The sequence below is a fragment of the Micropterus salmoides genome, unplaced genomic scaffold (assembly GCF_014851395.1).
Source record: "Micropterus salmoides isolate LMB-PRFRI ecotype aquatic unplaced genomic scaffold, ASM1485139v1 Ms_hic_scaffold_1, whole genome shotgun sequence".
NCBI classification, from domain to species: Eukaryota; Metazoa; Chordata; class Actinopteri; order Centrarchiformes; family Centrarchidae; genus Micropterus; species Micropterus salmoides.
The window spans coordinates 5,513,724-5,527,723 of NW_024040040.1; the positions used below are offsets into that span (position 1 = coordinate 5,513,724).

Sequence of the window (14,000 nt, forward strand, 5' to 3'; positions counted from 1 at the left end):
ATGAATTGCCAACTTTAGTGATGAGTATTTAATCACTTAGGTTATTTATCAGGGACAAACATCACATTACACATCTTGGTTCCAGTTTTCCAGTGGTGCGGATGATTTCTGATGCTTTTCTCTGTATTAAACCATAAGAAATGGAATATATACTTGGGTTCATGGGTAACAAAACAGGACATTTAAAGACGCCATCTTGCGCTCTGAAAAATTGTGATGGACTTTTTTAGGGCTAAAAATTTTATTCTAAGATTAATCGATCGATGAAAGAATTGTTAGATGCAGAGAAAGCAAAATACTTACTAGCCAACTGTTGATATATTAATCGACCGAACATTATTAGAAAGTACTTCCCAGTTCATCTGACAGCGTGGAGGATGGTGTGTTTGGATGGAAAGCTTCCTCTTACATCTTTAAGATACAGCAGTTTGTCAGCTTTGGATGCAAACATTTTACTTTTTGGAGTCAAAAGAAACTTGAGACTCTGATTTAAAAGGCGTCTTTGATGTAGTATTTTGAGATATACTGTGTGTTGGGTGTATAATGGTGCTATTGAGTGAACTGTACCTTTTTATGCAGACATACAACTGCTTCAAAGAAGCCGAGGACTTTTAATCTCTTCTACAGTCGTATACAAACACACACATGCACACACACTCAGTCTAATTGACTCCTGATTGTCCCATTAACCTCTGAGGGGGTTCTGGGTAATAGATCCATATGTCCCCCTCCAGCAGGCCTTGATTGTAATGACTGACCTTTCCCACTGACATGTCATCAACGGGGGGGGGGGCCCTCTCTGGGGCCCTCGGGGGGCTGGAGTGGAGGAGAGGGCACAGGGCCTCATAATTTAGGCGACATCCTGGCTTCAGTGGGCGGGGTCAAGTAGGTCACCAGTGGCCGTAACAGGTGTCCCTCAGTCAGAGAGCTTCGTATGAATGAAAAGACATGTTTCTGCTAAATATCACAGTTCACACGTGGACAGAGCTGCTTCTGTCTGGGAGATTGATTGATGATTTGAATTATTCACTGATTCAAAGATTATACGTCAGATTGTTTGAATGTGACTAGTTGGAGCAGGCCTCAATTTTTCTAGGTGTGTTCCTGGTATGTGGAGCATCAAGTGTAATTATAAGACAGAGATTTGGTTTGTGGTCTTTAATATTATACTGACATGGCGCCAGTATAATCTTTATTTACCTGGAAGAAATTATGGAAATTTCAGGACATCAAGGGGGCAAAGGGGAAGAAAGGAGCATTTAGGAAAAGGGTGATTCCTCTAGTAAATGGAGACGGTTTGGTTTCACATGAACAGACCTTTGGGAGAACCGTTGGTACTAAAATATTTCAGCCATTTTGAAATCACAAAGACATCGAGCTCCTCGTCTGTCTCTGGATAAGAGCGAGAACCAAGCGGCCGAGGTGGAACGCGGCTGGATGCTTTGCGTCCGATGTTCCTGTATTAAATCTCGTTTGTTTGTTTGTTTTTATCTCTCTCACCAACAGAACAAGAGGAAAACTTTGAGTTCACCATCGTGTCGTTGACGGGGCAGACGTGGCATTTCGAAGCCACTTCGTACGAGGAGCGAGACGCCTGGGTGCAGGTCATCGAGAGCCAGATCCTGGCCAGCCTGCAGTCCTGTGAGAGCAGCAAGAACAAGGTGAAGTCCGCTCTACGGTTCCCAACAGTCCTGAATCATCTGAAGTCCCGGTTTTAGAGTTAGTGTTATAAAGAGCTCTGCTGATGTGGAAATATACTTGTCAGGGAACCTTTTAGACGGGTTATGAGAGTTTGTTTAAAAACACACATTAAGGATTTGGTGATAGGGTCAGGAGATGTCTCGGTTAAAACTTGGCTGAATGTGGTTAAAATGTTAAAACTTTGAGACATTTATGTTCATAAAACTGATGTTTCAGCAGCATTTAAATGTGTTCAAGACCTGCTTCACTTCACTCGGTAAACCTCTGTTTAAAATAACCGAGAAAACTTAAATAAAAGTTAACCTTGTAAGTATTAAATCTTGACTCAAGGTGCACTTACTAGTGTTTTCTTGGACTTTTAGCTGCTAATGGGGCCGTTCACACCACTTAAAACAGGGACTTATCTTGACCCTGAACAGTATTTTGACAAAAACATCTGAACTCAAGGTTAACTTGTTAACTTCTGGGGCTTTCAACCCGATCTCACAGTCTTCATCAGCAAAAGGGCTCAGTTATTATACCACCTAAAACTTGAGTCTGAAAGTTCGTCCTTGACCTCGTGAATAATAATTTGATTTAAACTACTGATTCAAGGTCCACTTACTACGTGTAGCTTTTATCAAAGCTTTTAATTGCCTTTAATCGTTAAAATAAGTTTTAGTTTTAAGTTTTCATCAAGGCTCAAATTAATTCATCCCGAATGAAATGTTTATTTTTGATTTTAATATAAACTGTGCACAGTATATACTATCTATACAGACAGAGTAAAATTAAATTAAGAAATAAATATGCACACACACACACAGTCATAAATTATGTCATTTAGGGCTGCAGCTGATGATTATTTTCTCGATTAGTTGTTTGGTGAAGATGGTAAAAAATGTCCCTCAGCGTTTTCCTTATATGATGTTCTCAGATGTCTTGTTTTGTCCACAACCCACAATATATTCAGTTTACTGTCACAGAGGGGGAAAGAAAACTGAAAATATTCACATTTAAGAAGCTGGATTTAGAGAATTTTGACTTTTGTTTCTTAAAATTACTTAAAACAATTTTAAAAAGTGCTTGGTTAACAACTAATCAATTAGTCACTGCAGCTCTAATGTAATTATTAAAAGGTTCGGACAGAAATGTGTGCGTGCGTTACATTTAGACAACTATAAAAAAAACGTGTTACGAATTATAAACTGTATGAAGCGGTGCATCAAACTAACTAAAGTATCCGATATGATACAAACAGCAGGAATAGGACCACACACACACACACACACACACACACACACACACACACACTGGTTCTCACTATTACCTGCTTCCACACAAACACACTTTCATTCACATAATTACAAAATAGCAATTACTGTACCTCAGCTTCGGCCTCGGCGCTGCCATTTTCCACCTGCACATGCAGCAGGCGGCTCCGTGTTTACGCCTCAGGCTCTCAACCTTTTATTGCCCCCCCACCACTGCCGCCACCCCCCCCCCCCCCCCGCCAAGTCCATTTGTTTGCTGTGTTATTCCTTAATTTCCCCGACATCTGTGGGTTCAGCCTGAAACAGCAGCGGCTGTTCGGGTCTGTTCTCACCTGTATGTGGCTCAGAGAGCGAGGCTGCACGTGTTTGTGTTTGTTTATTTACAGCAGAATCATCCGATCTTAAACTATCTCTAATCTTCTTCTCAGATTTGAGCGTGAGCAGGAAAAGATTTGGGAGGCAGCGCGACAGAAATCATGACAATAATCTGCGTTTTGTGTCCTTTTATGTGATTAATATTAACATTAAAGGTTTTGTTACCTGTTACAGGCACAGCTGATTATCTGATTAATCAAACAATTTAGGGGCCACAAGTAACAATTATTTAGATTATTGATCAATCTGCACATTATTTTCTCACATAAATGATTCATTGTTTAGTTTATGAAGAAATGTTCTTAATTAACTTAAACAATTATTAGATTATCAAGATTTCTGTCAGTGAACTGGCTCTAAGAAAACTCTGATAATCTATTGGCATTTATTAAAAAAACAGTCTTACTGTTACTTTTGTTTTTATTTTAGTCGACTTAACGTCTGAACCTTTCGGTCTCGCCTCATTGAAGAAACCCGTCACCTTGGGCTCTGCTCCCTACGTGGACGGCAGTCCAAATCAGTTCGACCTGAGTTGAGTTTGTGTTTTTGCTCCTTCAGTCTCGTCTGACCAGCCAGACGGAGGCCATGGCTCTGCAGTCCATCAGGAGTATTCGAGGAAACGGCCGCTGTGCCGACTGTGAAGCCCAGAGTGAGTACACAACGTTTACAGTCTCTAACGTATCGCGGAGCTACCTCCTGCTGTCGGATTAACACGTTTTTTTTAGTTTGAAAAGAGTTGAAATGTACCCACAACTTCTTTATGGGATGTGTTTGTTAAATGATCTCCTCTCGCCTCCCTCTCCGCTCATCCAGACCCGGACTGGGCGAGTCTGAACCTCGGGGCCCTGATCTGCATCGAGTGCTCGGGCATCCACAGGAACCTGGGCACCCACCTCTCCAGGGTTCGCTCTCTGGACCTGGACGAGTGGCCGCTGGAGCTCATCAAGGTCATGTCGGCCATCGGCAACGAGCTCGCCAACAGCGTGTGGGAGGCCAACGCGCAGGGACGCCTCAAACCTGGGCCGGACGCCAGCAGGTAGGAAACACACACCCAGGACTTTTTTTGTTTGTATTATGTGGGATTTTAGTTTCACTGTGAGGTTGGAGTCCTGTTCATGGTAGTATTCTTGATTTATGTTGGTGTTTCACAAAGAAAGGAGCACAAATTCAGACCAAACTACAACCAACTACAGCCTGTGTCTGTCTGTCTGTCTGTGTTGGCAGGCGTCGTTCCAGGAAATGTTTGGCATTTGTATATAAACAATGAGCTTTGAGGATTATCAAAGTAGCAGCCAATCTACTTTCTGTCAATCAACCAATCGTTTTAGCTGCAGTTGTGTGAACTGTAGAGTCGTTAAAGCCTCATGTTTAAAAAATGTTCTGCTTTGTGCTTTAAGAGTTAAATGTTAGGAGTAAAAATTACAACATTTCCCTCTGGGAAGTGGAATGAAAAGAAAACACTCAAGTAAAGTACTCAAATGTGTACTTAATGACAGTATTTGAGTACTTGTAGTTACTGAAAAACTTCAATTAATAGCCGAGTCAAATAGCCGTCTACTGCGTTTACTGGCCTGGTCTCCATTAGACGCCTGGCCTTTGGATGTATGAAACCGCTTTAGCTGCTTCTAAGCTGCTTAGATCGTTAATACAAATATTAATGTTTAAACGTATGATCAGTATGTCAGTATGAACATGCTCCACACCGTTAGATCGTTAAGATTCTAGTCGTTCAGTTCATTTAACGGAAACAACGAGCCCCAAATAGATTGACCGATGTAACCGGCCGGGAACAAGAGATGAGGCTGAATGTGTCCGCTGATTATTTATCTTCCTTTAGTCTGGAAGGGTCCACCGATCAAAAGAATCAGCTTGTGAATCCTGTCAGGTGAAGTCCATCGCTCTCTGTCTGCTACCGTCTGCCACGCTTCTCTCATCCTGCACCCTGCTGCTGTTCTCGTTACGTTGCTGCCTTCAAAATAAAAGTGGTCTGTCAGAGCTGGATCAAATGAATGACGTGTATTTGATATTATTTGATGATTTTTAAACAAGTAATATTCATACTGATTGAAAGAAATAAACTGTTTCATAGTTGCCTATTTCAGTTTTTGTGCAAAAGGAATTAAAGGCCTGCCCCAAATATAGGCAGGGTCAATTCAGTGATTTTAGCAGATAAAAGCTCGGCTATTAATCAAAGTTTTACGGGAGTTACAATCCATCACTGACCTCTCAGAGTGTGTGTGTGTGTGTCAGTGCAGTGCGGGCAGCTACAGAGAGGGGGCAGTATTTCAGTGTTACAGACTCACCAGGGTTCACGCTGGATGTGTTGGATATTGACAGAAAATGCCTACAAACCCCTGTTTCTGTTTCTGTGTGTGTGTGTGTGGACTACGGGGGATAGTAACAAATCGGTGAACTTTAGCGTGACGTCGGTGTTGATCAGTGCGTGTACCTGTGCGCGCGCGTGTGTGTGTTAACGTGTGCGTGGTGTGTAATTATCGGCCGTTGCAGCTTTGGGAAGCCAGCAGCCATCATAACAAATTAGAGCTGACTGCCATCCGCATAAAGATCGACTTCCCCGTCCACCCCCCTCCACTCACCCCCCCGACGCTCATTAGTCAACAGAAGCACCTTATAATTACTCCCCACATGACCTCCCCCCAACACACACAGTGTGTACAGATATGCTCACAAACACACACATTTTCACCCTACTATACACAATAAATGCATGTAAATAAAAACTATTTATACTACACATACACGCTAATGATGGAAGCAGGTCTCACAGCCTTTTACTAATGTAGTACTAGTAGTAACACACACAGTATAAAGTACTGCTAGTTAAATATGAGGGGGGGAAGATATCCAAGAGGAGCACAATGACCATTAAAGTCTGATACTGGCTTTCCATGCAAGTTATACAAATACTGGATATAAATAAATAAAAATATATAAAACAACAAGATGTTGGTGGACAAATTAGTGTATTTATTGTGGGTGTCCTGAGAGATATGATGAAACAACACACAGCGACATGCCTGTACATGTTGCACATATCTCGTGATTTTGTGCGTTTGAAGTGCACGTTGCGGCACAATGAGCTGCTCAGGTGGCACGTGACCAAACACAAACACACGCAAATGCGTATTCAACAGTAACACATGCAGGCAAAGTGCTGGCTGCCGTCACACACTGCAAAAAAAACAAACCCCCACACCCATCCACACTGATGCAGACACACACACTGTGAGCGATCTTTGAGTATCGACGTGCCATTAGCCCTCCTCCGTCAGAGCACTAATGCTTTTATTGTTGCTCATGTTCCTATTTATTTATGAATCTGAAGCATGTTTCCCCCTCAAGAGATTAGAGAAGGAGGTCAATATTATCTCAATTAACCCGCGACGCTCCACTGCAGCTCCATCTCTCCCCCCTCCCGCTCTCTCTCTGCCCTGTCGATAGTATTTATCAGTCCATTCCTTAAGTGGCTCGCTGTTTGTCGTTTCCCCTCCATAAATCCCTCCTTTCTCCGTTTCCTCCATCATTTCTCTCCGTCTCTTTCCACCTCTGTCTTCTTTTCTTTGTGGTGTTCTTCAGCCATCTCTCTCCAAATGTCTTTTCGGTATCTTCCCATTCAGGGTGTTTTTAATGCACAGACAACATTTTTACACTAGGAAACAAGATAAACACTGATTGAAACAGTTATATTTTAAATTCTTGTTCTTCTTCTGTGGTAGAAAAAACAGGAATTTCCTGTTGCTACTCACTATAACAGGCCTCCCCTCCACAAAACAAGGTCAAAAAGATGAAGAGTGGAGGTGTTACGTTTAAAATCTGTCTCTGTTGATTAATTAATCAAATATTTATTGAAAATGTAATATGGAATAATTGCAGGAAGTGCAACGTTTGTTAAAGGTGATATTTGAGTCAAAATACTATTTTAAATAAAATATTGTCGTGCTGATTTAAAAAAACATCTTTGTTTGGTACAAATCCTTGCAAAAATCACACCATGATCATTTAAATATGTTTATTAATGAGAATAATTATGTAAAAATGATCATTCCCAGTTGCTACTGTTGATTCTTTCCCACCAATGATTAAACGTTGCACGATAGACAAAACGTGTTCTTCCTTCCAAAGTTTGACCAATGAAATAACTGTCTGTTAATGACATCACTGGATCTCAACCTCCCACATCTTATTTTTGCAGGAAAGAAAACAAAATACAAAGACATGAACGACGTTTTGCATTGTAATTCTGGCTTAGACGAGATGTGCTACGGATTTTAGGGCAGAAGCAGCAATAAAAACGTCCTGCTGCTCCAGTAATGACATAATCTCGTCTCCTGACTTCAAAAGTTTCAGAAATGTGTTTAAAACTTGAACGGAAGGATAACTTCTTGTTCTTTTCCCTCCTCGCCTTTCATCCGCACCTGCCCGTGCTTCTCGCCGCCCGCCTTGAGAGGAAGGCGTGGAGGTTTTATGACATCTTTATGGAGCGCCAGTGACGGCGTATGAAATGATATGTAGGAGCTCTGTCACCGAGGTTACATTCACTCAACGCTCGCTGCTCCTCTTAAATTACAACCCGCGAGACGTCAACAAGCACTAAAACATATGAGGGTTTAATACAGTTAAATACATGGAAGTGCTGATTAATAGAGACAAATATTATCATGCGTCGCTCTTTAAATGTTTTTAAAAGAAAAGTGTCACCTATATTTTAGATTTTTGTTGAAATCCAGACTCTTAATCACGTGTCGGAGGTTCTTTGCTAAATATGTTATAAGATCTATTTCGTTCATGCAAAGTTTTAAAATACCCTCCCAACAAAAAATGCAGCAAACTATCTGAATTAAATGTTACTTAACCACGAATGTCACTGTCATCTCTTCCACTTTCACAATAAAGGCCTACCTCTGCCTTCACATTTAAATGCCTTTATTATGAAGCTCACACAGGAAGTGATACATAAAACTGATCTGGATCTCTTAGGCTTAAACCTGATGTGTGCCTGGTTTCTTCTTATTTCTGCTGTTTATTTCTAATAAAACCAAAAATCAAATCATATGCATTTATACATATATAATTCTACAGGACAAACAGTACGTTAATATCCTATTTCCTGTATGTTTATTTGTGGAAAATTGCATTTGCTTTAATAATTTAGCTGTTTAAATTCCTCTCTGTTATACATCACATGTTGTATTATGTGCTATATCAGTTTAAATATCCAAAATCAAGCCCTTATTCGCACAGATAATTTCAATTCCTCCACCTCGAAGTGACTGAGAAGCGCAGAGACAGAAACCTGTGTGGGGAAAAAGAGGGAAAAGACGAGGGATAGGTTGAGGTATGGGAAAAGGCCGGAGGAGGCTTTGTCCAGGCAGCAGGAGGGATGGGAGTGGGAGGGAGGGGGTGCTGATGGATGGAAAAATGCCTTCCCCTCGTGGTCTCTCAAGTGAGTAATAGAGGCCGAAATTTCATTTTGCAAGTGGCTGATTTAATGATCCAAAGGGTAATTAATGGCCTGATTATCTTAATGTTAAATATGGCCAGCAGCAATTACGCTGACCTCCTGTCTGTCAAGGTCTGGCCCCCCACTCCGCCTCCCAATTAGGTCCTGTTTGGAGGTTTGGAGGGGGGGGAGGTAGATGGAGGAAGGGAGGAGGAGAAGGAGGGAGGAAAACTAGGGGAATAGGAGGCGAAAGAAAGGAATGGATAGGAGGAAGAGGGAGATGGAAAGAAGAAGTGGAGAACGAGGGAGGAGGAGGAGGAGGAGGATGGGGAATTGGATGGAAGAAAGGAAAACAGAAGAGGGAGGAATAGATGGAAAATGACATTTAGGGAGCAGAAAATAAAGAAGGGAACAAAAGAAATGGATAGAAGACTGGAAGAGGAGGCAGAAATGTGAAGGAATGGATGTGAAGAGACTGGGACGGACGGATGGAGCCAGGAAGAGGAGGTGGAGGGAGGTGCACTAGTATGGCCATCGGTATTAAACACCTCCATTTCTTTGCCTCCTCCCCTCCCCTGTCGACTTCCCAGTCGGACCGGAGGGAGGAATTATGTTCGGAGAGATCGCACCTCGCCTCCACGGCGGCGCCCCCCGCCCAATGAGATATGTGACAGGGCCGAGCCCCGCCATCTCCAACTGTTGTCATCATCTCTTTATCTTCGCCTTTCCCTCTCGTTTCACTCCCCCGTTCATCCTCCTCCCCGTACGTCTGCCCACAGCGACGGCCGGTCCAGGTCTCATTAACGTCAGCGAGTCTCGGAGAGGACGAGGAGGGGATACTGTCGCCGCTAATCGTTTTAGGGCTGGAGCTCACTGCTGCAAATACAACGTCTTGCCACGCCTGGTCAGCACTACAATGCCTCATTATGAAGGGAGATACTTGTTGACATGCGTCGCTCGCAGTGGTGAAAAGGGACTAAGCTGTGAAGCTCGGAGGGTGGTTACAGTGTGGATGAACACCAACTGTGCCAGCTCTGCTGCGCCAGAGGGATCCTGTTAGAAGTATTTTTCTCCCTGGTACAAACCACAAAAAGACTCAGCCATCCTCTAAACGTTCCCATTAACCTCTGGCTGCCTGCGGTCAGCCGTCATCACCTCAGCTGGCATGCTCGCCCGGTGCCACGCCCCAGCTGATGCCACCGCTGAAGGGGCTGCTACATTTGGGCGCGCTGCCCATCGCGGAGCACCCACAGGCGCTCAGTGGCTCGGCGAGCGCTGCTGCAGCACCCTTCGTCCTGAGTTCTTGGCGCCGCGGCTCATTGTTTTAATTATCTGTCGAGTGGCGCATCAACACCAGCACCCAGGGCCTACTCAGGCTCTGTTTGACGCAGCGTGTTAGTAGGCCTGACCACACAGTAAGTGACAGTGCTGCTAATCCGGCCTCCTGGCCACCGGACTGAGGAGGTGGTTGGCGGCCATGTGCCTCCGTCCCCTGGGCCTCCTGTGTCCTCGCACTCCCACTCGTCCCTCGTGCCAACCACTGACCTTTGTCAGTCTGTCGCAGAGGGTCAGCATCTTTGCCTGTTTGGGTTTACACACTCATCTGTGCAAGTCCGCAGTCTCTGTCCATTATTTTGTTGCATTTTTTACTCTCTGCTTGGGTTAAAATTAAGAGCCAAAAGCCATCCAGTCCTTCCACCTCCGAGAAACACTTGTGATATAGAAAAGAAATGGAATTTGACAGACTTGCTGTCATTGGAGGTTTATTTCCATTATTTATTGGCAGGTCAAGTAACAAGAACCCAGAAAACAAGTTTTCCTGAATATATTTCCGTTCATGGATACAGTTGTAGAACGCCAAACGGCTGGTTAATGGCAGGTTTTAGCCTCAGTCCACATCTGTCAGTCACCGTCCACGTCTCAGATTTTTTTCGTAACGGTGTTGTGCTCATTGACGGCTGTGGACCTGAGGCCAGTCAACGCTTTAAAGGCAGGATTAAGAATTAGAAAAGTGGCAAGAAAATTGTCATTAAAATGTCAACAAGCATGAATGAGATCAGCGTAGTTTAACAGGTTTTTGTCAGCCTTCTTACAGAAAACTAATAAATCTACAGATTTCTGTTTTCACGTGGAAGTTCTGCTTCTTTGGGAATAAGTGCAACATCTGTGACTGACGTCAACAGCATGGATACAGCGGTGGCTGCTGATTGGTTAAAGTAAAATAGCTCGTCTTATCAAACAGAAAGCGGCAAACATGAACACAATGTTTTCACTTGCATCCTAAAATTAAATGGTTTTATCTCAGAAACATCACAAACAGAAAACCTGTCGGTGGAACGTTGAATCTGTTGGAGGTGGTGACTTTAGTCTTAATGTTGAGATCAGTGTGCAGCGTGAACAATAGGAGGGGGTAGAGAGATGGAGGCACCGGGGCACACCTTAATTAGACAGCAGAGAAATGAGCAGGAATCGTGGCGGCTAAAGGATGAGCGTGCACCGGCTACGTTTCGCAGCGCCGCCGCCGCCACCACCTCACCACCACACACTTAACAGCGGCCCCACATGACGAATGCTTGGCCAGTAATAATTCAGCAGCAGGTCTGTCGGCGCTGGGAGCCAGGAGAGGGGAAAGAATAAGGGCCCTTTATGGGAACAGATTAGTCTTGTTCCCCCCTAAGAAAAGGCCAGCGCTAACAGATTTAAAATTAGACCGGGGGCTTTTAATCTGGGCCGGGGTGCAGGTGTGGCGGCTGCCCCGACACGGCAGCGGGATTGGGCTCAGGGGACCAGATGGGGCGACCGGGAGAAGGAGGCGGGCAAGAGGCCCGCATCACAAGATAATTGCCCCCCAGGGTCAGAGGCAATGGTGGGGGGAAGGAGGAGGCAGCCCATCCTCGCACCCCATAAAACCCAAACTCCTATCAGTCAAACACACACACGCCTCCCCTCCTGATTCTGTGATCATAGCACAGAGTGGACTGGTGTGATTGGAGATGGACACATGCCACATCAGAGTCTGCTGCACATCAGGGAGGAAATGTCGTTAGTCACAGACACAGAGGAATTAAAGTCATGTTCGCCGTTTTTAATTACACACACACAGTTATCTTTAGCCTCCCTACAGAACCTTTTGTATTTATTTGTATTCAGTATTCCAGTTCATACATATCTAACAAACAACAACACATTCGCGTTAGGCTCCCTGGGCTTCGGGTTATGTTGTACAGCGTGGCCTGTGCTGTAAAATCTTATTTTTGTAGTTCTGGTATGATGATATTGTAAATAATGCTTGAGACCAAGTAACATGGCGACATAACTAAAAAGAACAAGGGATAGCAGGGTGCTGTTGGGTTTTCACCAAGATTAGGAAGTCGTAGTATCCTCAACAAGTTAAAGAAATCCAGATCAAAACATAATTCAGTTCAATTCTAATAAAAAAAATCCTTTATTAATCCCACAACAGGGAAATTCAAAGTGTTACAGAAGCAGCAGGGCATAGTGCAAAAGGTCTTAAGACACTAAATACAAAGAAACATTAAATAAGAGAATAACAGTTGTATCTACAGTATTGCACGGTCACATTATTGCAGTTTATCAGTCCTGGTTTATGTGTACATGTAGTGTTGAATTATCTGATACGCATAGACTAATAAAACGTTACCCTTTCTTTTTAGAAGCACAAAGTGTATTGTTTAAAAATGTATTTCAAGAGAGGTTGAACAGCTGAAAAGAAGTCATGACGGGTCAAGAAACTGAGTAAGCCTGAAATGTCTGTATTAAATCCTCATTATCTGAAACAACTCTTGTTTTATACAACGTGATTCTGTGTTGCGGTCGATGTTTACAACAGATAGATTGTGTAAAAATGTAATAGTTGGCCTTTGTTTTCTCTTCTGAAAACGTTTGGCAGGTTTGTTTCCAACCTGTCTGCTCGTGTTTCTTGACCCGTCAGGCTTCTTTTTAGTCGTGTCACCATGTTCGCAGATCTCACAGTGTCACTTCTAATGACACACATCAAATCACAACAAGATGAGATGAACGTTTTGAAGTTGAAGCCAATTTATGAGAATAAAAGAACTACGGAAACGTCACCAGCGTCAGAACCAGGTTGAGAATTAAGGTTTGAGGCCCGGGTTTCATTGACCTGGTTCACACAGTCCACCGTGTTTCAAAATAAATGGCGTCATTTTCTGTATAAATGCCAATGATTTTCCCACGAGGTCCCGGCTCCTGCTGTATGTGTTTGTGTGCAAGTGTCTACTCGTGTGTGTATCTGTGTGTTTTCTGGCTGCGATCCAGCGTGTGCAGATCGAGCCGAGCTCCGTTTCATCTGCGTCGGTTAACTAGCTGATCCCGCCTGCCATCATCTCTCCGCCATTATCTACAGCCCCTGCTGATACGAGCCGGCCCCACGGCCTGCATCTTAAACAGCACACACACAGGAAGAGCCTCCTGACAGGCAGGGCCACCGCAAACGTTGAAAAATAATTGGCCCCTACATTCTAATTCATCTGTAAAAGGGAGGCCTTGATTAAATTAGTCCTAATAGACATTATTTTGTACATGACTGCCTCGCCGCTGCCCGTAACCGCGTCCCCCAACTCGCCTAACAAGCCCTCCAATGTACTATTGACATTAAGCCGGCTGACACGAGCCAATCACCGGGCCATTCATCGTTTGTCATCATGGCGAGGTTATGCTAATGCGGGCTAAAAGCACAAACTAAATGCACATTCTTTATGCCTGAGTCATCAGATTAACCTCGCCATCCTCTCCCCCCTCCCCTCCCTTATTTTAATAATGAAGAAATAAATAACGCTCTCTACATGCGTGACTCTGTGCGTCCTCTCCCGCTCGCCGGCCTCGCTCTGCTCCTGCTCGCCGTAAGCCAGCGGGGGCCGGCTCCTGGAGCAGAAATGAATCTGTAAGTCGACGGTAAGAGCCCCCCTCACCCTCCTCACCCTCCTCACCCCCACCCTTTGGCTAATTGGCTCAGTCGGCAAATTGCTCATACAATAAAGAAAAGGGAGAAAGGGGGTGGAAGAACTCGACGACAGAGTTCTCCTCGTGTTTGTGGGTAATGTGTTTGGATTGAATGGGTTCACTGCGAGCCGCGGCCGGCTGGTAAACATTTAAAACCTTCAGCCGCAGAGAGACACTTCACTTAAGGAACGTTGTTCTCTTTTATTTGGGAGTTCTGCTAATTCACC

The 14,000-nt window shown here is 43.9% G+C and overlaps 3 protein-coding genes across 3 annotated transcripts in view; 2 read left to right on the forward strand and 1 right to left on the reverse strand.

Annotated features, from left to right (window-relative positions):
* Positions 1–14,000, reverse strand: part of LOC119910112 (nucleotide-binding oligomerization domain-containing protein 1-like) — a 1,078,472-nt gene that overhangs the window by 940,714 nt on the left and 123,758 nt on the right. The gene's annotated exons all lie outside the window — the stretch shown is intronic.
* The window catches only part of LOC119881802, a 727,332-nt gene that overhangs the window by 659,326 nt on the left and 54,006 nt on the right, over positions 1–14,000 (forward strand). The gene's annotated exons all lie outside the window — the stretch shown is intronic.
* agap1 (ArfGAP with GTPase domain, ankyrin repeat and PH domain 1) overlaps positions 1–14,000 on the forward strand; it is a gene marked incomplete in the record, with an annotated part of 112,501 nt that overhangs the window by 83,562 nt on the left and 14,939 nt on the right. Inside the window, 3 exon segments of the mRNA XM_038710403.1 lie at positions 1,507–1,661; positions 3,888–3,978; positions 4,143–4,365. Of these exon segments, the coding sequence (XP_038566331.1) occupies positions 1,507–1,661; positions 3,888–3,978; positions 4,143–4,365 (469 nt within the window).